We start from the raw sequence: 21,217 nt of genomic DNA, 5'->3' as shown, positions 1-21,217 counted from the left end.
TGGGACTCAGGTTGTCTGACTACTACTCTTTCAGCCCGTTAATCTCGTCTTCCCAGTTACTAATAATAATTAGTATCCATTAATTAGTCCGGTTCATTACATCACACACATCATTTTTTCTACGACTTCAGAACCCATCCGTGAGTCTAGGACAAGCATTCTACAAGAAAAGGAAACAAGTTGCATAAGGCTTGTCTGGGCAAGTCACGGCAAACGGGATCTGCATCTGGGAGTTAGGCTCCAGAGGTGGTGTTCATGGCACACGCCTCCTGCTGTTGCTGTGTGTCAGTGATCCTCCTATCCTTCCCCCCACCCCTACCCGCCAGGATGATGGTCTACAGTGGCCTGATCAATAAGTCTGCTCTTCTCTATGACTCCCTCCAAACCGAGAGCGTCCCCTTTGAGGGTCTGCTGAGCGAGGGCAACAGCATCCGCATTGAGTTCACTTCTGACCAGGCGCGGGCGGCCTCAGCCTTTAACATCCGGTTCGAGGGTGAGGATCCCCGGGGGCCTCCCCCATCCTGGGTGATGGTGTGGGCACAGAGAAAGCATGACGGAGCTGAGCTGGGTCCTGGGGGCTAGAAATTTGACCTGCTAAGGGTGAGGGAGATCCAGAGGCCAGACTGACCCTTTGACTTCCAAAGGCAGACTCTGCAGGGTTGGGAGGGCAGAGGTTTGTATTCCCATTCTCGAGACGAAAATAATGAGTTCCCAAAAAGCGATGTAAATGGTCCAAGCGCCCTCAGCATGTCAGCTGGAATTGGAACCTGGGGTCTGGGGCCCATTTTCCTTGGGGCTTCCCTAAATAGCAAGAGGGGACCCATCCTCTGACATCGAGGACTGTCAGGAGCCCCTGCCTCATCTGAGCTGCTGTCCCTCTTTTGTATCCCCACCCTAGCCTTTGAGAAAGGCCACTGTTATGAGCCCTACATTCAGAATGGGAATTTCACCACATCCGACCCAACCTATAACATCGGAACCATAGTGGAGTTCACCTGTGATCCCGGCCACTCTCTGGAGCAGGGTCCGGCCATTATCGAGTGCATCAATGTGCGGGACCCATACTGGAATGACACAGAGCCCTTGTGCAGAGGTGAGTGGCCCCATTGCCCTTCTCGCAGGGCACCTCAGGGACCTCCACCCCCTCAGATGAAAAGGCCAAGGGCCCGGTTTAGAGTATGTCACAAATTTACACACCAATTTTAGCATTAGAACCCTTTCCAGGGCTCACTATCCTTTGGGTCAGATTTGCTGCATGTCCAAATTACAAAATTGATAAATTTTTAAAGATGCCCCTTCCTCCAAGCACAGACCCCCTAGTACATAACTTAGTGAAAAGATCTCTGCATGGATTTCAGCTCCTCTGTACCCCCTTGCTATGTACTTTTGTGTGTTGTGCAACCCACCCAACCGCACATGGCAGTCCTAAGTTTAATTAATAATAGTGATGATGTCAATAATAGTTGCCAAGGGCTGCATGTGCCTTATCTGATTTAATCCTCACTATGACCCTGCGAGGTACGTAGTACTGACCCCATGTACAGGTGAGGGACCTGAAGCTGTGGAGTGATCCTAAGAACAGACTGAGGGTAACTGGCAGAGGTGGAAATGGAACTCAGGTCTCTCTGTTCTCAGAGACCTGTGGTCTGAGCCCCTCAGGACAGCATTGGCTGGGTGGATCCCTCATCTCCATGAGCCCCCCAGGGCCCTGCCCTGCCTTGCCTCTTTCCGCATACTCAGTGCCACTTCAAGCCTGGATGCGTGTGGAGCATGTGGTGTGATGGAGAGAGCCCTGGCTCCTGGCAGCCGCCACCTGGATGGCGGTTGGCGTGAAATCACAGCTTCGTCCTGGTGAGGGATTGATCCCTGTATTAAATGTGCTGGTTTAACAGAGCGGAATTCATTGGTGCTTTGGCCTCTGCCACACTGAGAACTTTCCAAAACGGTAAACAGGGTGGAATTTAAAGAGCCAGGCGCCAGGCACATCCCTACTTCCAGGTCAGAGCTGGGCTCCTTAGCAGTAATGTTCACTAAGAAGTATCAAGCCCTTACCTTGTGCCAGGTGCTAGGCTGCATTTGACACCCATGAGCTCAATTAAGCTCCAGAAAACCCCAACGGAGTCAGTGGCGCTGTTACTGCAGCTTCACAGAGGGAGGAAACTGAGACTCCCAAGATTGCATGCCTTGCCGCCAAGTCTGTTGGGGCAGAGGCAAGACTCGAACTCAGGTCCACCTCAATGCAGTATAGCATCTGTTAGCCACTACTCCACCCTGCCCCAGCATGGGGCTGCTGCAGAATCACCCAGAACATTGAGCTCTGTCCTTGATCCTGAGAGAACTGTAGTGCCCTTAGCCCCCTCTTCGCCAGCCCTCAGCTAAAGGAGGCAGGCGGCCAGCCCTAATGTGATCATCCCACACACACAGGCACGGACCGCCTGAGGGGCAGGCACCTGTTCCCAGTACACAGCGAGCCATGCCTGTCCGACGTCATAGCCCACGCTCTTACCCGCCACGCTGTACTGGCTTCCTCATGAATAACACATGCCTGCCTCTGTCTGTCTCTTTCTTCTACAGCCATGTGTGGTGGGGAGCTCTCTGCCGTGGCCGGGGTGGTGCTGTCCCCAAACTGGCCAGAGCCGTACGTGGAAGGTGAAGACTGTATCTGGAAGATTCACGTGGGGGAGGAGAAACGGATCTTCTTAGATATCCAGTTGTGAGTGTTCATGACGGGTGGACCTCCAGTCCAGCCCCATTGGGGAAGCGATTGCTCCTGCTTTGTTCTTTCAGCCAGGGTAAATGAGGCATCCACTATGTGTCAGGGGCTGTGCAAAGAAAGAGCTGGAGTCCCAGCAGTGGGAGAAACATCATGCACACAAAGACACAGTCCCCTTGCCTCCAGGCAATTTGGTCTGCGGAGGAAGCAGGCATTAAAGGTAGAAATGCATCCACAGTGACATACCGTAACCTTGGTGAACAGTGTAAGGATAAGTGAATGGTGCTATGAGATCCTATAATGGGGGTTTGATACAAAGGGGAAGGTCAGAAAAGCCTTCCCTGAGGATCCGATGCTGAAGTTCAGAACTAACGAATGAGTTGGAGTGGATATATCTGAAAGGAACAGAATGTGTAAAGGCCCTGTGGCAAGAGCAAGCGCGGTGTTTGAGAAGGACCGAACAGCCGATGTGGCCAGGAGGAGGGGGAAGGTATCACACGTACTGTCTGTACTGCAGCTGTTTGTTTTCTTATCTGTCTCTCTCAACCAGACCCAGAAGTCCTTGTAGTCAGGGCTTGCTCTGATGCACCTCTGTCCCCAGATCTACCGCAGAGCCTGACACATAGTAGGCACTCAGGAGACCAGTGCTGTGTGAAGAACGGATGGAGTTGCCTGGCCCTGTGGCCGTCTGCTGTACTCAGTGGGGGTGCCTAGGAGATGCTCCATCCAGAACTTTCCCCCTGCTGAACTCTCCAGGGAGGGGGAGAAGCAGACAGAGACAGATGGTAGTGTCTAGAGAAGCAGAAGAAAGGGCTTCCGGGCAGACCCAGACACCGTGGCTTGGACAGTGGAGGGCAGGGAGGGAATGCCAAGTTCTGAAGAGCTTCTCTGGAGGCAGCCAGGGCCCCGGGTGGGGAGGCATCGCTCCCCTCAAGCCTGAAGCAGAAACCCAGCGGGCTGGGCAGCGAGGCCCAGCTGCCTTGCTCTGCAGAGGAGCTTTGCAAAAGGGAAGATTTATCTGCAAAATTACGATAAAATTTTGAAGCTGTCCCTTAGAGGCCAGGGACGTGTCCTCGGAGGCTGCTCCAGGACCTTCCACTCCAGGAGAATCAAAGATGTACAGACCTTGCACAATTGCCCCTTGTGGACCTGGGGCTGGGCCAACCTGAGTCTGAAACCTGTCTCTACCTCTCCCCAGCTCTTTGCCTCTGGGCTTCTCTCTGGCTGTGGTGCTTCTCACTGGCTACCAGGGTCTTGGAACCTCAGTGTTTCGTGGCTACTGGAACAGCCTGGAAGCATCCCTTGCCCGTTCCCTCCCTTGCTCACTCCTCAGCGGGAGTTCCCCCCTTTCTCCTATTCTCACCTCCCTGACTTCTAGAGTCTGGTATGAAGGATGATAGTTTCTGAGCTGTCTACTATGAGCCAAGCCTGGTTGTAGGCGCTGGAAAGGCTTGGACAGTTGCCCCTTGGGCAGTGAAGTTTATGTTGTAACAGAGCAGGTTGGATGGTCCCGATTAGCTCTGTGAGGGGAGGAAGGGGGGGCACATGTGCACCTACTGTGTGCAAGCGCTAAGCAAGGTGCTGAAGGTACAGTTGTGAGAAAACAGAACAGCCTCTGCCCTCACTGTCTAGGGGATGAGGCAGACATGAAATGATATGCGGTGTGGTGAGAGCGGGGATAGGGTGGACAGGCCGCTGAGAAGCCTGAGTGAAATCAAGGAGGGCTTCCAGGAGGAAGTGACTTCTGAGCTGAAAGAGAAGGTAGGCAACCATGAGGGGAAAAGGAGGAGTGTCTCAGACGGTGAGAACAGAATGTGAAAAGCCTGGAAATGAGAGAGAAGGTGGCCCACTTAGTGACTTGAAAGAAGTTTGTTATGGCTGGAGCGTGAGGATTAGGTAGGAGTTATGGAGGGAAAGGGTTCCAGGGAGACGTGGTGTCTTCTTAGCTGAAGCCTCAAATAGGAAAGTCCCTTCTAAAGCTGTTTGCTGTGAGAAACCTTCTGAGGCTCCCTACTGCCGTCATGGTAAATATGAATGCGCAGTCCTGGTTTATGAGCATCCCTGCACCAGCAGTTAGTAGCAAGCCACCTCAATCTTCTGCCAGAAGGAGAACCAACTCCTGGTATCCTGGCTTGTCTTGTCCATGCCACCCCCTTCTGCTGGGCTCAGCAGCCTTCTCCCAACACCCGCCCCCTGGACGGGTGGTTCTGCTCCTCCAAGACCGGCCCACCTCTCACCTTGGTGTCACAGGCCTGGATGGGGACACAGGAAGCTGGGAGCCCTTGTTCTCACTCTCTCTAGGCATCAAATACTCAGTGAACCTTCAGCTTGACAGTGGATAGAGTTTCATGTCCACTGCGAAGCGTGCAATGGGGCAGCTGATCCAGGAACCTGAGCAGTTAGGTTCCTCAAAGCTGGGCCACTCCCGGCACCCATGGCAGGAAGGGACCCCTCCCAAGGGGACAGACTTTCTCCCTTCTGACCATCCTGGCAACCCCAGATCTGAGTGTTGGCCGGGAGAGAGGAGTCCCGGCTCCCCTCCTCCATGCCCTGCCAGGGACTCCTGAGCAGCCCAGGACCCAGCAGCAAGCCTCCCTGGGCTTCATGGTCCCCTTTCTGCAAAGTGATGGGCTGCCTTGAGCCAAGAGAATTCAGACTCAAACTCACGGAGGGCCGGATGAGTAACAGAATGGATTTGGGGCCCAAATATTTGGAGTGATAGAGAGGGGAGAGGCCCTCTCACCCTTCCAGAAATCATTTAAAGTTGTTTTTTGGTGGGGTTTTTTTTTTAAGAATAATGCCTCTCCCCCTCCCAAAAAATAGATCTGCTGGCTGGATCCAGACTTGAGGAGCCTCCAGTTTGTAAGCCTTGGTCTAGATAGTGATTAAAGTTCTTTCTCATCGCCGTGATGAAGAGAGCAATTTTCATCATTGAGTGCTTCCTATTTGTGGGGTGCTTTACAGACGTGAATTATCTCCCACCCAGAGTTGTCCTGTGGGGGTGCTACAACTACTCTATTCAACTCCTATTCCCTGCCTTCTGAGTTCTTCAGTTGGGTGCCTAAAAGGGCCTCCCAAATGAAGGGTATCCAAAGTTAAACTCCTGATTCCTTCTCCAAACCCGTTTCATCTCATCTGCCCATCTTGGTAAGGAGCCGTCCATCCTACCAGCTGCTCAGGCCAAAAGGACTTGGAATTGTTCTAGGGCAGGAGGACATGGGTGCACGTCCAACAATTGGCTTTCTTGGCAGTGGGGTAGGGAGAAACATCCTGATTTATGGCATTCGCCAATTTCCGTGGTGTAAATACTCCCACCATGGCCCTTTCCGAGCTACTAACACAGTGCCAGCGGGCTCGCCGGATGCCCGGATGTTTAACAATTGACTCACATGAGCCAGTGCAAGCTGCCAGCTCCAGCACACTCACTGCTATTTGGATTTCTCACACACCCTGTACTCGAGTCCTCAGTACATCCTGTTGATTCTAGAATTCAAGAATCAGAATACGCCCAGAGTCCAAGCATGTGTGACACCCCCACTACTGCCACTGTGGTCCATGTCTCATCCCAGAATTATCCCACAGGCATCCTGACTGGTCTCCCCGCTCCTGCTTTTGTCCCTTTTGGGCTATTTGTAACCTACCACCCTAAGGGATCCTGTTAAAACCTAAGTAAGGCAGGTCACATCATGCTCTGCTTCAAAGTTTACAGTCGTTCTACATTTTATCTAGAGTAAAAGCTGGAGTTCTTGCAAAAGGCCCCATGTGATCTAGCCCTGGTTATATCTCCTGTTTCATTTCTTTCCACTCCTTATTCCCTCCATTTGGCCACACTAGCTTCCTTGTTGTTCCCCAGACATACCCCAGGGCCTTTGCACTAGCTGTCTCTTCTCCCCTCCCCCAACCCCAGGATGCTGTACCCTGAATACCCTGCCTCGCTCACTCCCTAGCTTCTTGTAGGCCTCTGCTCACAAATCACCTCTTATGAGATGTCACCCGACACCCTGATCTAAATCAGCATCTCTGTCATTCTTTCTTTCTTTTTTTTTAAGATTTTATTTTTAAGCAATCTTGACACCCAAATTCACAACCCCAAGATCAGGAGTCACATGCCCCATGGACTGAGCCAGCCAGGCACCCCAACATCTCTGCCATTCCTGATACCCTTACCTTGCTTCACGTTTCCCTGTAGCACTTAACACCACTCAACATACCACACATTACCATATTTGTTGAAGCATGTCACCCCCTCCACCTACAACGTCACATCCATGAGAATGGAAGGATTTGTTTCCTATTTGATGCCCTGCTATAACCACAGTATGTAAATCAATGCCTGGCCCATAGTAGGTGCTCAGTAAGTAAGAGTGAATAAAATTAAGACAACTTCTCATGATCATACGGCCATGAGGTTTCAAAGCCAGAACGTGAACCCAAATTCATGTCCAGCTGCTCTTATGCACAAGGAGGGGGAAAAAGTTCAGAAAAATATGGAAAGACCATTAAGATGTGGCCTTCTTTTATCAATAAGTCTACATTTATTACATGAGCGGCAATGTTAAGAAAAAAAGTTTGGCCAAAAGCTATCAAGTAAAATAATAGTGGTGGGAAGATCCCCCAAGAGAAGGTGTCATAAATTATAGTATCAAAGGATTTGCCATCATAGACTTAGAAGCAGAATCTAGAGTGGGTCTTGGGAGGACCCCCAACCCAGTGATGACCAGCCAAATCCACTGGTAGACTTTGGGGGCCGAGTAGGGGGTGAGGTGCAGGGAGGCCGTACCGTCTTCTGGATCATCAGATGCAGGCAGAGGTGAAGGTGACAAGTGGGGCCCGAGATGAGGCCCTGGTGGGGGTGGGTAGGGTACTGTCCTCCACAGAGCAGCTTCTGCTCCCTCCGTGGGGCATCCAGCCAGCATCATCCCAGGACCGTAGTCCTTGAAGTGACATCAAAATCAAGTCGGTCATCGCGGAGGCGCTGCCATTTTTCTCATTGAGCAAATTCTGTGTGATTCTACATGCATTTATAGAGCACCCGCTGTGAATGAGGTGCCCGCTGGGCCCTGGCAGTGAGCAAGAACGGTGTGGCCCTGTGCTGGGGGACATGGTGCAGACAGGAGCACATACAGGGGCCCTGGAGGCCCGGGGCGAGAAGGGTGAGCCTGGTAGACGATGCAAAGGAAAGCTTTCCAGGGAAAGCAACGTCTCTCTCAGCAAACAGCCGTGTCTGGAGGCGGTTCTGACTGTAGAGTTGGTGCAGGAGGGGGCGTGGAGAGGGAGCCACTGGCATCCAGTGGAAGGAGGCCAAGGGTGCTGCTCCGCATCCCGCATCCCGATGTGCATGGTTCAGCCCCCACCACAACCAAGTAGCTGACCCAAGATGTCAGTAGGGCCGAAGCAGAAAAACCCTGGTCCATACTGAAACCTGAAGGACAGACACAAGGTGGGAAGGGATGGGGAGGGGCGGGTACAGTGCTCGAGCCGAAAAGAATGGCATGTGCTAAGGTCCAGAAGCAGGAGAGCACGACTCTCTTCTTGTTGGTCCATAATATCAAATAGATGCCAAACACTTAGCGCACCCAGGCGTTCACAGGTGCCTTCAAAGTGAGCATGCGTGCTGAGTTCTACTAGCAGCTCCATTTTACAGATGAGCAAGATGAGAGCGTGGAGGCCAAGAGTGGCTGCGGCCGCCCGGCCGGGAACTGGCAGAGGGGATGCAGACCCGGCTTGCCATGCCTCCAGGGTCTGGGATCCCCACCAGCATTTGAAAGGAGCAGAGGAAGGGATGCAGGAGAGGCGGCATCTAGGAGGAGGAAGGACCAGCAGGCAGCAAGGGAACCAGGCTGGTGCCTCAAGGCCAAGTTAGAAGTCTGCACTCACACAAACTGGGCCACAGAGGAAAGGTTTTAAGCCCTTAACAGGGATTAAAGCTTTGCAGAGGGGAGCCGAGTCCTCGGGTCAGCAGCCTCGGGCTCTCCCCGGCAAACTCTGGCACACGCCTGGCAGAGTGGCAGCTGGACCTGGCACCCCCTTTCCTCCCACAGAGGGAGTGAAAATAGCATCTCACCAGCCAGGGTTACGTGAGGCCCGAGAGCTGCTGGGTTTAATTTATCTTGCTTGGTTTCCGCTGACAGTTTTAGTAAACCAATTTGGGTTTGATAGTAAAAATAATTCTGTCCTCAGGGCCCCTCACACCGCCTAAGCGCTTGTGATTGTTACTTATCGCCTTGGTGAGGGGGAAGGAGTCTGCACTGTTGACTGAGCCGGGTGGGTGGCCCGTAGTAGGTGCTGCGCACTGTCTGCTGCGTCACGAGGACGTAAACCACAGGTGGCAGGCGAGAGGGGACTTTTCTCCCCCTCATCAGCCAGGCAGGTTTGTTGAAGCCGCGGGTGCCCGCCTCTTGACTCCACTGGGTTAGCATCAATGAAGGACCTACTGCGTGCCAGAACCCAAGCTGAGTGCTTCATGTCCATGGAGACATGATGCACACTGTGACACATTATTATTCAGAGATCATAACCGCATAAATTAGAGCTACAGGGGTAGAGATCATTATGGAGGGGGAATTACCTACATTAGAGAGAATGTACACAAAGCGCGTGGTGTGGGGTCCAGCACGTCACTGGCACTTCATCAACGGAGACTATGAATCCTTATAAGATATTGTGGCCGCCGCACCCTGGATTTGCAGATGACAGAGAGCTTGTTAAGTGGCTTTCTCAGGTCGCACAGCTAACAAAGGACTGAGCCAGCCTTTGCACACACACCATAGCTTCCGCTTTTGTGGACTTGAACAGTCTTTTGGGGGACCAGCCATATGTCTCCATGATGCACCAGGGAGGCTCCCGGACCTCCAGAAACTCAAAGTTCAGGAAGGAAAGTAGTGCCATAAGTAGACAACCCGGCAAAATGCAGGCTAAGTGCTGTGTCTGGAGGAGTGAGCATACGGGAGGTAGCGGGATGCTGCATTAGCTCTGCAGGTCATGGAACTGTCACAGAGAGGGTGACATCCAAGCAGAAGCTTGAAGAGTGTCCATTGGCCAAGCTGCAATGGGGGAAGGGCTTCCAGGAGGGGCCTCTGGGAGCAGGGCACTCGAGCTGTGAAAGCAGGGACCGTTAGACACCAAATGGATGCCCTGAATTGAAGCACTAATTAGAACTGTCTGCCTTGCATTATTGGCGGTAGAGGTGGGAAGGGAGGGCGCATGATCTTAAATTGAGTCGGGACCCCTCAGGCTAAACCTCCTTCAGACCCCAAATGCCTATTCCCTAAATCATCAAGTACCTCTTAGCTCCATCAGCTTACCTAAAACACAGCTGAGCATGAGCCTTTTAAAACCTTAACAGTTTCTGAAATTTCTCTCTCTCCCCCCACCCGCCTCTGTCTCTCTCTCTCTGTGTCTCTGTCTCTCTCTCTCTCAAGTTAAAGCATAGAAAGGAAAATAAAAGAATCAAGGGATAATTTGTGAAGACATCATAGAATGGAAGAGCTGGGAGGGGCCCAGAGAGGGGAAGTCACTTGCCTAGCATCACACAGTAAGTCAGAGCAGGGACCAGGAAAACAACCCAAGCATGGCTGCAGACGCCCAGCACGGGGGTTGGTCACAATGCCACATGACAGAGAGTCATAAAAGCTTCTAGAGTAAAAAGAGCTACATATAAATCCTGGCTCTGCTACCCCCATTAGCTCTGTGGCCTCTGTAGATGATTGCAGGTGGCCATTCCCACCTCACAGCTGGAAGCTTTGTTCACTTCATCCCCAGTGACTGGCACACAGCAGGTGCTCAATAAATATCTGTTGAATGAGAGAGAGAAAGAGACAAGGGTGGTGAGGGAGTTAGTTAAATAACACGTGAAGTTCTTAGTAAAGTTTCTGACATAAAATAAACAAATAACCATGGTGGACGCTACTTTCACCCTCTACTATGTACCACATTTTATGCTAAATACTTGGCACGCACTATTTCATTGATGATGACACCATCCTAAAAAAAGTCTTACATGCATCGAGCACTTGCTATTTGCTAGTCTCTGAGTGCTTTACCCATAGCAAATCATTTCACTCTTACCAGACGCCTATGTGATGTCACAGTGGCTATCTTTTATTTTTTTTAAGATTTTATTTATTTATTTGAGAGAAAGAGAGCATGCGCACAAGCTGGGGGAGGGACAGAGGGAGAAGCAGACTCCCCGCTGAGCAGGGAGCTAGATGCGGGGCTCAATCCCAGCACCCTGGGCTCATGACCTGAGCCAAAGGCAGATGATACTTAACCAACTAGAGCCGCCACCCAGGTGCCCCTTGACTATCTCCTTTTACAGATAAGGGAACTGAGAGAGACCCTCTTGCTTGAGGACACAGCTGGGAAGGGGCTGACTTAGGACTCAAACTCAGGTCTCCTAGGTCAAAGCCAGTGCTACAACCACACAATAATAGTAGTGAGGTGCTCCGCAGGGGAGAAACCCTAGCTACACCTTACAGAAGAAGAAACCAAGGCTCAGAGAGGTGCACCCCCTCTGCCCTCCGTTTCCTGGGACCTATTGTAAACATACGTATATCTCTGGAAGAAAAAAGTTTCATCCGGGCTCCAGCTTGCCTTCTCTGACTCTGCTACAGAGCCCAGCCCCAAACCTCTCCCTGTTTATGGGCTCCAACACAGTTCTCTAACCAGGAAATAAAAGGACCTAATAACAAAGCCCAGTAACCACATGATTGATAGCCATGGAATATTTCTCTTCAGCTACTGCCAACCTGTGCCGTGCTAAGTTAATTCCAAGCCCTAAAAATTAAGTGCCTTGTCCAGAGGCACTACAGTTCTTGAAACAGGGATGTTTGCTGCTTTGGGCTGCAAGAATTCAGCTTGACTGAGACCCAGGCAAGAGAGACGGTCAACAATAGAGGGCAGCCTTGACCCCAGGAGCACAGATGTCCATCAGAAATCATGGAAGAAATGGCCCCAGAAGAAATAAAAACCTTCCAATCTATTAGTGGAGGGAGATGGGATTTCCCAAGAGCCAAAAGTTGTAAGGAATCCACGGACAACAAAGTTCCTAGAGCCCAAATCCCATCCTGTTGCAGATAAGGAAAACTGAGGCCTGGAGATGGGAAGAGACTGTCCCAAGGTTGCTGTATCAGTCAGCTATTGCTGCATAACAAATGACCCCAAATTCAGCACCATAAAACAGCAAGCTTGTCGCATTTCTTACGAGTCTGCGGGTCATCCAGGCAGTTCTTCTGGTCTCAGCTGGGTCATGCATGCATCTCTGGGCAGCAATGGGTTGGGTGGGTGTCTCTGCAGATTGTGGCCTTTCTAATGTGTTTGGGGTGGGTTGCCCATCAGAGGGTCTGGGCTGGCCTAGCCCAGGTTGGCTCATCTGCCCCAAAAGCTAGCTCAGGCTTCTTCCCATGGTGACTAGCCAGGGTTCCAAGACAATGAGAAGCAGCATTCAAGGCCTCTTGAGTTGAGACGAGAAATTGGCACAGCAGCCAACACCCACTGTCTCCCATGGCAAGTCACAGACCAAGGGCCAGCCCACATTCAAAGGGTGGCGAAACAGACTCCACCTCTTGCTGGCAGGGGCTTTGAAGCCATCACAGAGATGGACAGAGCTTTGAAATCATGTTTGCACTCAAGGCGCCCAGGCGCCCCTTGACTATCTCCTTTTACAGATAAGGGAACTGAGAGAGACACTCTTGCCAGGGAAGAGTGGGGGTTAGAACTCAGGTTTCCTGGTTCCTGTCCAAAGCTCCTAATGACATCACTGTGGACGATGGCTCTAAGAGGTGGCCCTCACCGTCCCCATTTTACCAAAGGAATCCGAGGCTCAGAGACCTGAAGAACTTGCCTATGATCTCACCTCTAGGAAGTGACAGAGATGAGATTTGTCCTTAGCGCCTGGGACTTGGAACTTAGAAGCCTCGAGAAATGTTTTGCTCTCTACATGATGCCTCCAACATGCAGGAGAGGAAAAAGGGCCTTTGCTCATGGCAGGAAGTCTTGGGTTCGGGTCCCACTCTTCCACTTTATTGGCTGTGTGACCTTAGATATGTCACTCCACTTCTCTGAATCTCAGTTTCCTATCTTTAAAATGAGGATGCCAATGGTACCTACTTCTCAGAGTCCAAGGGGACCAAACCCTTGGTACATTACACACATTGTAATTTAATTGGCAGCTATGTTGATGATGATGAATTCTTTCCTGTGGTGTGTACACACACTGAGATCCTTTGTGCAACTACACACACACACACACACACACACACATGCACTCACAAGGGTTGATTGCCCATGAGCTTGGCATTTGGTGTGACAATGAGAAATCAAGAGGGTTCATCGGAAACTCTCTTGACTGGCGTCCACCTGACTGATTACACCCCCTCCTGCGGCGTGCAAGGGACTGTCATGGTCGGTGGTAACAGGAAACCACAGGCTCCAGGGGAGGTCCTCCCCCATCACATGCCTGTTTCCTGACCCCCTCAGCCCCTACACACTCTTCCAGCCCCAGCGATGGCAAGAGGAGCCGTGGGAGGGACCCCCAGCCCCCCCAACCCGCCATCTTGAGCTGGGACGGTGGCCTTGCCAGAGCACACCTATGAGCTCAGGGCATTCGGATGCAATTAGATCCGACATCCTGCGGAGACGCGGCTGCTCGTTTTATGAGTCCCTGACATGCGGTGGCCTCACGCACTTACTATTCAGCGGTGTTTATCGAGGGTCCACCGTGTGGCTGCTATCAAGTTAGATTACTCCAGGCCCGGAGATAACTCCCACGGATCTGGCCCTTCCCGCGAGCCAGACTCTCCACGTGCACAGTCTATGCAGCTAATTCCCAGAGCAACCAAGGAGTCCACATGACGTGGCCCCCCTGTCACAGACAAAGACACAGATGCTCTGAGGGGCCCTCGGTGGCTCGCCAGCTGGACGGGGTTGGGGGGCTGGGTCAGGGTTGGGGCCTGGCTGTCTGAGGCTGAGCCCGTGGCCGGCACCAGCTCTCAGCCTGCCTTTCGGGGTGGAAGGAAGTTATCCTGACGCAGCCAGCCTCTCTTGAGAGTTCTGGGGGCAGCGGCCCGGTTGGTGCTGTGCTTTGGGCAGTGCGCCCTGGCCGCAGGCCCTGTCCCTGGTCCTGACGGCCGTGGAGGGCGGCGGGGAGACTGGCGCCCCGACACCTGCCAGGCGCCTCCCTGGAGAGCTGGGGTGAGCCCTGGAGGTTCCCAACTGGTGGCTCTTTCCTGGAGGACGCTTCCTGCGCACAGCCCACGCGCCCCAGCCGGCGCTGGGTGTGCGGGGAGGGTGGTGGCAGCTCCGCCGAGACGTACCAGGCTTTACAAGGGCTGCCTTCAATGTGTGTGTCAGGATGCGGCTGCGGAGTGACAGGGACACGGCCAGCAGCTATCAGCTCCTGTGGGGACAGCTCTGTAACATCTTCCTCCAGCCATGCAGAGCCCCGGGCCCACCACCTCCTGCGTGTGTGTGTGTGTGCGTACGCCACCCCCACAGGCACACACCATACATCACACACGTGTCGTAACATACACACTGCACAAACACCATGCCATACACACACCACCATCATACACACACCACACCATACACACACTGCATATACACACTACACCATACACACATCACATATACTCACTACACCATACACACACCACAGACACACACTACACTATACACACACCGCAGACACACACTACCATCATACACACATTGCATGCACACACCACACATCATGCGCACACTGTATACACACACCATATACACACCACACCATACACACACACACATGCACACACCACCATCATACACACACCGCACACACACACCACAAACCATACGCACGCCGCAGACACACACCCACCATCATACACACAATAAACAAATGTTTATTGTTCCTGGCCCTAATTACTTCCTTTAACAACTCTCCATAATATTATCCCCATTTTCCAGGTGAAGACACTGAGGCTCAGAGAGGTTAAACCACTTTTTCAGAGTCACCCAGCTAGAAATCGGCAGCTTGAGGATTGGAACCAGAGCCCATTCTCTTAGCACAGCCCCTCAAGATGGAGCAAAATCACTGGGATGGTTGAAGACTGAGTTTTTCCTAGGCAAACCAGCTAGGAGCTGCTGGGTGTTCTCCTGGTCCATGATGCTGGGTGGGAAATGTCTTGTCATTGACTTTGACAAACCTTTGCATGCCATGTTCAGAGTCTGCCCTGTCTGGCAATGTGGAAATGAGAAGCAGCTCCACCCGTGGGTGGTCCCACAGGAAAGGCATGTCCAGCATGGGAGTCTCATTCTTCTGTTTCTCTCCAGGGATGAGAGGGGGATTGGCGGAGAGGGGGGGAGGTGGAGAAACCAGAGAAAGGAGGGAAAGCAGTGGAGCACAGTGCCTGCGCCTCCTCCACACTGAAATCACAGCACGGCAGTGCCTTTGGGTCCTGGCCGCTGGTGCAGCTTTTTGGGGGGTTTTGAGGGACGCTGACCCCCGTGGCCCATCTTGGGGGGACCCAAGATGCTGAGGGTCTGGTTGGTCTGGGGTGCAGCCTCAGCATCATGGGGAGGTTGAAATCTCTGCAGAGAGACTCACATGCAGCCAGGACTGAGTCTACCGGCAGAGGCCGAGTCCTGAGCCTGACCTCAACAAGGTGTCTCGTGAATGTCTCAGGGAGAGGGGAGGAGGGAAGAGAAGAAGGGAAGCACAAAAAAAAGCAGTAAGAAAACTGTTCATTTTTTATGCATTCAGGTGTCCTTTTAGGGAACCAGAAAGATTGGTCTTCTATGTCCTCCCTGGAGCTGACATGGTTTCTTGTCCTGTCTGCCATTTTATCAAATTTAATTGAAACCAAATGAGCACGGGGCCGCAGGGATCCTCAGCAATTCCACGGTACCAAGGGGTGTCTGGTGCTGACTGTGGCATTGTGATGGAGCACAGAGGCCTCGGGACCTGGGCCTCTCTGGACTCTGTTTACTCCTCTGTAAAGTGGGATTCACAACATCACTATGTGGTTGAGGGGATCCAGTGAGAAATGGACACAAAGGAACTCTGCAAGATCTTTTCAGAAAAGTTTTAATGCACCTAACACTGCATTTATGGACTTCAGTTCTCTTTCCCCTCCCCTCTCCTTATTTAAGTCTATGGTTTATTTAACCACCGTCTCTACTGTCCCATGGAGGTCCAGCCTTAATTGCATCACTGGACTTTCTTAAAGTCATTTAAACTCTCTGAGCCTTAGTGGGCCCAGTCTGGAAAATGGAAGAAGTTCACCATAATTCAACCGTGTAAATGACATTTCTCTTGCCTGTGCCGAGCCCTGTGCTGGGCTCCAGGGATTTGGGGGAGAACAGCATGTGGTTTCAGGGAGTTTGGGCAATTGGCGTGGGAACCGACAGAGGTTCTTCTTTTTATTTTTAAGATTGTATTTATCTATTCATGAGAGACACAGAGAGAGAGGCAGAGGGAGAGGGAGAGGGAGAAGTAGGCTCCCTGCGGAGAGCCCAGTGTGGGACTTGATCCTCGGTCTCCAGGATCATGCCCTGGGCCAGAAGCAGACACTCAACCGCTGAGCCACCCACGCGCCCCACTGACAGAGCCTCTGCCTTCCCACCATGTAGTTTGGATTCTGACTATCCTCCAGGACCAGCTGATTGAGCACCAGGATGCTCCTTCACCCACCACTGGGTGCCTTGGTTTGTTTCTCTGGGACATGGGTGAGGATAGTAGTGCTTACAGGGTTCGTCCCAGGGTAGAAATGGTGTGTGAAGGCATGCAAGGAGCCTAATGGAAAACATGGCTAGTTATCATATGGCTGTAAATGCGGATGAGGTAATATTTTTCAAACATCCCCCCCCCCCAACAGAGGAACCCTGAGGGATCTTAAAATGTTTTCAAGCAGAGAGATGAGCTCTGTCTTTATTCCAGATGAAGGGACCAGCACAGGATGAGGCAGGTCTAGAAGTTTCAAAGGATCTGGTTTGCAAAGACGTTTGAGACAGTAGATGTGGGCTGGAGGCCCGACAGTGGACCCCCCCCCCAACACACACACACACACACACACACACACACACACACCCGGAAGTCCAGGAAGGCTGAGAAACTGGACTTTATTCTGTGGGCTTAATTTTGCTTTTTCACAGCCCCATTCTATTACCAGCCACTTCTGATTTTTCCCCCTTAAACTGCATATAAATTGGCTTGTTTTTTCACTTGGCTTACTCTAAGCAAAATAATGTCCATGAAATTAGAAGTTTGATGTGCAGACCATATATATTTATATATTTTTTCTAATTCACATTTAAATAAATACATACCATTAGACATTTTCAAATACGTTGGTCTAGCTAAAATTATCTCGTGAACGCCCCTGGAAAGCCTTTTAAAGGCAAGATTTCTAAGCAAGGGTCAGCCATTTGTTTAAAAAGGAATAAAGAAAAGCAAGGTGGCTTGCTCATCATTTCTTTCTACAACCTCTGTGGAATATTAACTGCAGCTCAACACTTACAAAGCTCACCTACCACGTTCCCCCCACATCCCAGCCCCTGATTGGCCGAGGTAAGGGGGCACCTGCTGCCCAGGACCCACAGTCTATACCATGCTTAGGCATACACTGCCCTCTGCTGACCAAGAGAATTACTTCACCAGAGAAGGATTTGCTAATCTGAGTCTGAATCAAATTTGTATTCTATCCTCACCTCTTTGGCTCTCTAGACCCTAGTGAAAGCAATAATGGGGATCCCTCAAGCTGTTTTATCCTTTTTGAAGAGGTAATACACTCACATGATTCAAAACCCAAAAGTACAGAAGAATCTACTGTGATAATTGCTTCCCCTCCTTTCCGCGGCAAACAGCCCCCCTCCTGTTCCCCGCCCCAGAGGCAACCACGGAAACTAGAGTGTCTTATGCATCCTTCTCAGACACTTTTCTTTTTTTTCTCAAGATTTTGCTTTTAAGTAATCTTTATACCCAGCATGGGGCTTGAACTCACAAACCCGAGATCAAGAGTCACAAACTCCATCAACTGAGCCAGCCAGGTACCCAGACTCTTTTTAAGTATGTCCAAAAACACAACAGAAACTTTCAGGGCACCTGGGTGGCTCAGTCAGTAAAGCGTCCACCTTGGGCTCAGGTTATAATCCCAGGGGCCTGGGACCAAGCCCCATGTTGGGCTCTCTGCTCAGTGGAGAGCCTGCTTCTCCCTCTCCCTCTGCCTCCCGCTACCCCGGCTCATGCTCTCTCCCTCCTCCCTCCCTGTCAAACAAATAAATAAAATCTTTAAAAGAAAAACAAAGAAACTTTCTATCTAACAAAATAAAGCCCCCCAGACTAAGTCACCAGTTTAATGCTGGTTTTATTACATACTCGATTATACACCATCAATAATGACAACAAAATGAAGCAGATTTAATTGCTATCAGGAAATGTAAAATGTTTAGGAGACAATCCTTTAACACAGGGAGTCTGTAGAGAGAAGAAATATTATCTTGGTAGGAAAACAAAAGTTGAAATGATGGGTGTAATTGAATGGACTTTGGTGATGCTGTCATAAGAACATAAGGCGTTGCAACATGCCAGGGGCAGTGAGATGGGGCTTCCTCATCCTGCAGATTTTTTTTGTAATGTTTTTCACACTTTCTGATACCAGACTGAAGCTAGTCACACTTTTTTCAAGATTTTTTTTTTTATTTTAGAAGGGAGGGACAGAGGGAGAAGGAGACAGAGAATCTCAGGCAGGCTCCCCACTGAGCATGGAGCCAGACATGGGGCTCAATCTCATGACCCTGAGATCATGACCTGAGCCGAAATGAAGAGTCTCACACTCCACCAACCGAGCCACCAGGCACCCCTAGGCACACTTTTTGGAGACAGGTACACATGGCTTTCATGGGACATCGTGTAAAATAGTGGTTCACATCTCAGACTTTGGCATCCAACAGACCTTGGGTCTGATTCTTTTGTGATGTTGAGCAAGTGGTTTCTCCCAGTTGGGTCTCAGTTTCCCAGTCTATAAACTTGGGGATGATCCTAAGTCTTAGTGTGTGAAGTTGTTGTTTGGGTGCTTAAGCCTCACTGGGCAGTGTTGTTGTCATTCAAAAGCTCACTGGGGGTCTTGGGAGATCTTTTCTCAGATATCTGGCCCCGAAACTGGAAGGAAGTGGCAAGGGACACCAGATGTGGGAACACTGGATAGTGTGCCCACAGATGGCTGCTCAAGCCCTGGAAGGAGCTGCAGGATATGCCTGGAGCAGAATCATGGTGGAGATGGAGAGGGAGCTGCAACCCAGCCGGCCAAGGCCATGGGCTGACACTGGAGTGGCTTATCAGGCAATGTAGGGGTGTCATGGTGCCAAGCTTGATTCTTGATTTTTTTTAAGATTCTATTTATTTGTTTGACAGAGAGAGAGAGACAGCATATCGAAGAAAAATGGAGGATGTAGGCAATCAGGGGCAAGGAGGTGGGTGGGGCAGAAATCATTTGGGGCAGCTCCAGTCATTTAAGGTTTCCAACTGATCTGTGGGAGCAAGTGCTGAAAGCAGCCAGGATGAGAGGAGTTCCCCTCCCAAGGTTGATGCAAGTAAGTCTATTTAGGGCCAAGGCTCCAGGCAGAGATGAGGTCAGAGCTACAGCCCACAAGGGCTACAAGCCTTACAAGGGCTTCCATTAGTCCTCGGAGAGATTGATGAGTAACTGATTGTGGTTGGCGTGTAAAACACTGGGTTTGAAAGAGACAGTAAGAGATGAAGCTGTGAGGAGGTAACGGGGTGCAGAAACTAGGTCCAGGGCACCTTGGAAGCTAGGATCCAAGTTTGCCTTCTACCCTGAGAGGAGGTGCCACGTATTAGTCATTGAAGTAAAATTTGCATAACGTGACCTTAACCATTTTAACTTCTACAGTTCAGTGGCATTTAGTACATTCACACTGTTGTGGGATCAACACCTCCATCTGGTTTTAAAGCACTTTCATCCTCCCCAAAACAAACCCCACACCTGTTAAGCCAGAGGACTCTGTTCCTCCCAGACCCTTCCTCCCAGCCCTTGGCAACCACCGAGCTGCTCTCTGCCTCTCTGGCTTTACCTACTCTGGGTATTTCCTCCCAGTGGAGTCATGCACCGGGTGGCATTTTGCGACAGGATTCTTCCATTTGGCAGGAAGTGCAAGGTGCATCCACGGTGTAGTGAGCGTCCTTGCTGCATTCCACTTGCTGAATGACAGTCCATTGTCAGGGATACACCCCATTTTGCTTCTCCATCCATCTGTTCTGTGAAGGGGGCAGATTTCTGTTTGGGAAGGGCTCATCTGGTTGCCGAGGGGAGAGACTGGGGCCAGGCGAGGAGGTGCTGGCTGTCCCACAGCCCAGCTGAAAGGAGATGGAGAAGAACTCCAAGCAGTGGCTGAGGGGACGGGGGAGGAGACCCAGAAGGGGAGATCTCCTGGCAGAAGCTCCAGGAAAGCCTTGCTGGCAGCAGAGAGGGGCTGGCCCTGGGGCGTCCTCCCGGAGTGGGACCTGCGATTACCACTTCCAGTCCCATCCAACCCATCCGGCTGCTGCACCTCTCCACCTCCTGCTGGTTCGGGAGTCACACTGACATCCTGATTTCTCAGCGCCTCCCTGGAGGGTCTCTGGACCACATCTCACCTGGGACCTTAGTGGGAAGCCCTTGCTCTTCCCCGGGGCCAGTCTCTCAGCCGCTAAGTCTGCGTTTTCTTTCTTTTTTCTTTTTTTAATAGTTTTTTTTAACGAATATTCTTTTATTGGAGTTCGATTTGCCAACATACAGTATAACACCCAGTGCTCATCCCGTCAAGGGCCTCCCTCAGTGCCCATCACCCAGTCATCCCATCCCCCCGCCCACCTCCCCTTCCACTACCCCTTGTTCATTTCCCAGAGTTAGGAGTCTCTCATGTTTTGTCACCTTCTCTGATATTTCCCACTCATTTTCTCTCCTTTCCCTTTTATTCACTTTCACTATTTTTTATATTCCCCAGATGAATGAGACCATATAATGTTTGTCCTTCTCTGATTGACTTATTTCACTCAGCATAATACCCTCCAGGTCCATCAAAGCAAATGGTGGGTATTTGTCATTTCTAATGGCTGAGTAATATTCCATTGTATACATAGACCACATCTTCTTTATCCATTCATCTTTCTATGGACACCGAGGCTCCTTTCAGTTTGGCTATTGTGGACATTGCTGCTGTAAACATTGGGGTGCAGGTGTCCCGGTGTTTCACTGCATCTGTATCTTTGGGGTAAATCCCCAGCAGTGCAATTGCTGGGTCATAGGGCAGGTCTATTTTTAACTCTTGGAGAAACCTCCACACAGTATTCCAGAGTGGCTGCACCAGTTCACATTCCCACCAACAGTGCAGGAGGGTTCCCCTTTGTCCGCATCCTCTCCAACCTTTGTTGTTTCCTGTCTTGTTAATTTTCCCCATTCTCACTGGTGTGAGGTGGTATCTCATTGTGGTTTGGATCTGTATTTCCCTGATGGCCAGTGATGC

The 21,217-nt window shown here is 51.0% G+C and overlaps 1 protein-coding gene across 1 annotated transcript in view; it reads left to right on the top strand.

Moving 5' to 3' along the window:
- The window catches only part of SEZ6L (seizure related 6 homolog like), a 188,376-nt gene that overhangs the window by 130,346 nt on the left and 36,813 nt on the right, over nucleotides 1–21,217 (top strand). The window contains exons 8-10 of the mRNA XM_041729298.1: nucleotides 327–493; nucleotides 899–1,093; nucleotides 2,575–2,713. Coding sequence (XP_041585232.1) covers nucleotides 327–493; nucleotides 899–1,093; nucleotides 2,575–2,713 — 501 coding nt within the window. The remainder of the gene's footprint in view (nucleotides 1–326; nucleotides 494–898; nucleotides 1,094–2,574; nucleotides 2,714–21,217) is intronic.

The sequence above is a fragment of the Vulpes lagopus genome, chromosome 14 (assembly GCF_018345385.1).
Source record: "Vulpes lagopus strain Blue_001 chromosome 14, ASM1834538v1, whole genome shotgun sequence".
Taxonomy (NCBI): Eukaryota; Metazoa; Chordata; class Mammalia; order Carnivora; family Canidae; genus Vulpes; species Vulpes lagopus.
Note: the sequence above shows the minus strand (reverse complement) of the source record. Positions and strands in the feature narration are given on the sequence as shown.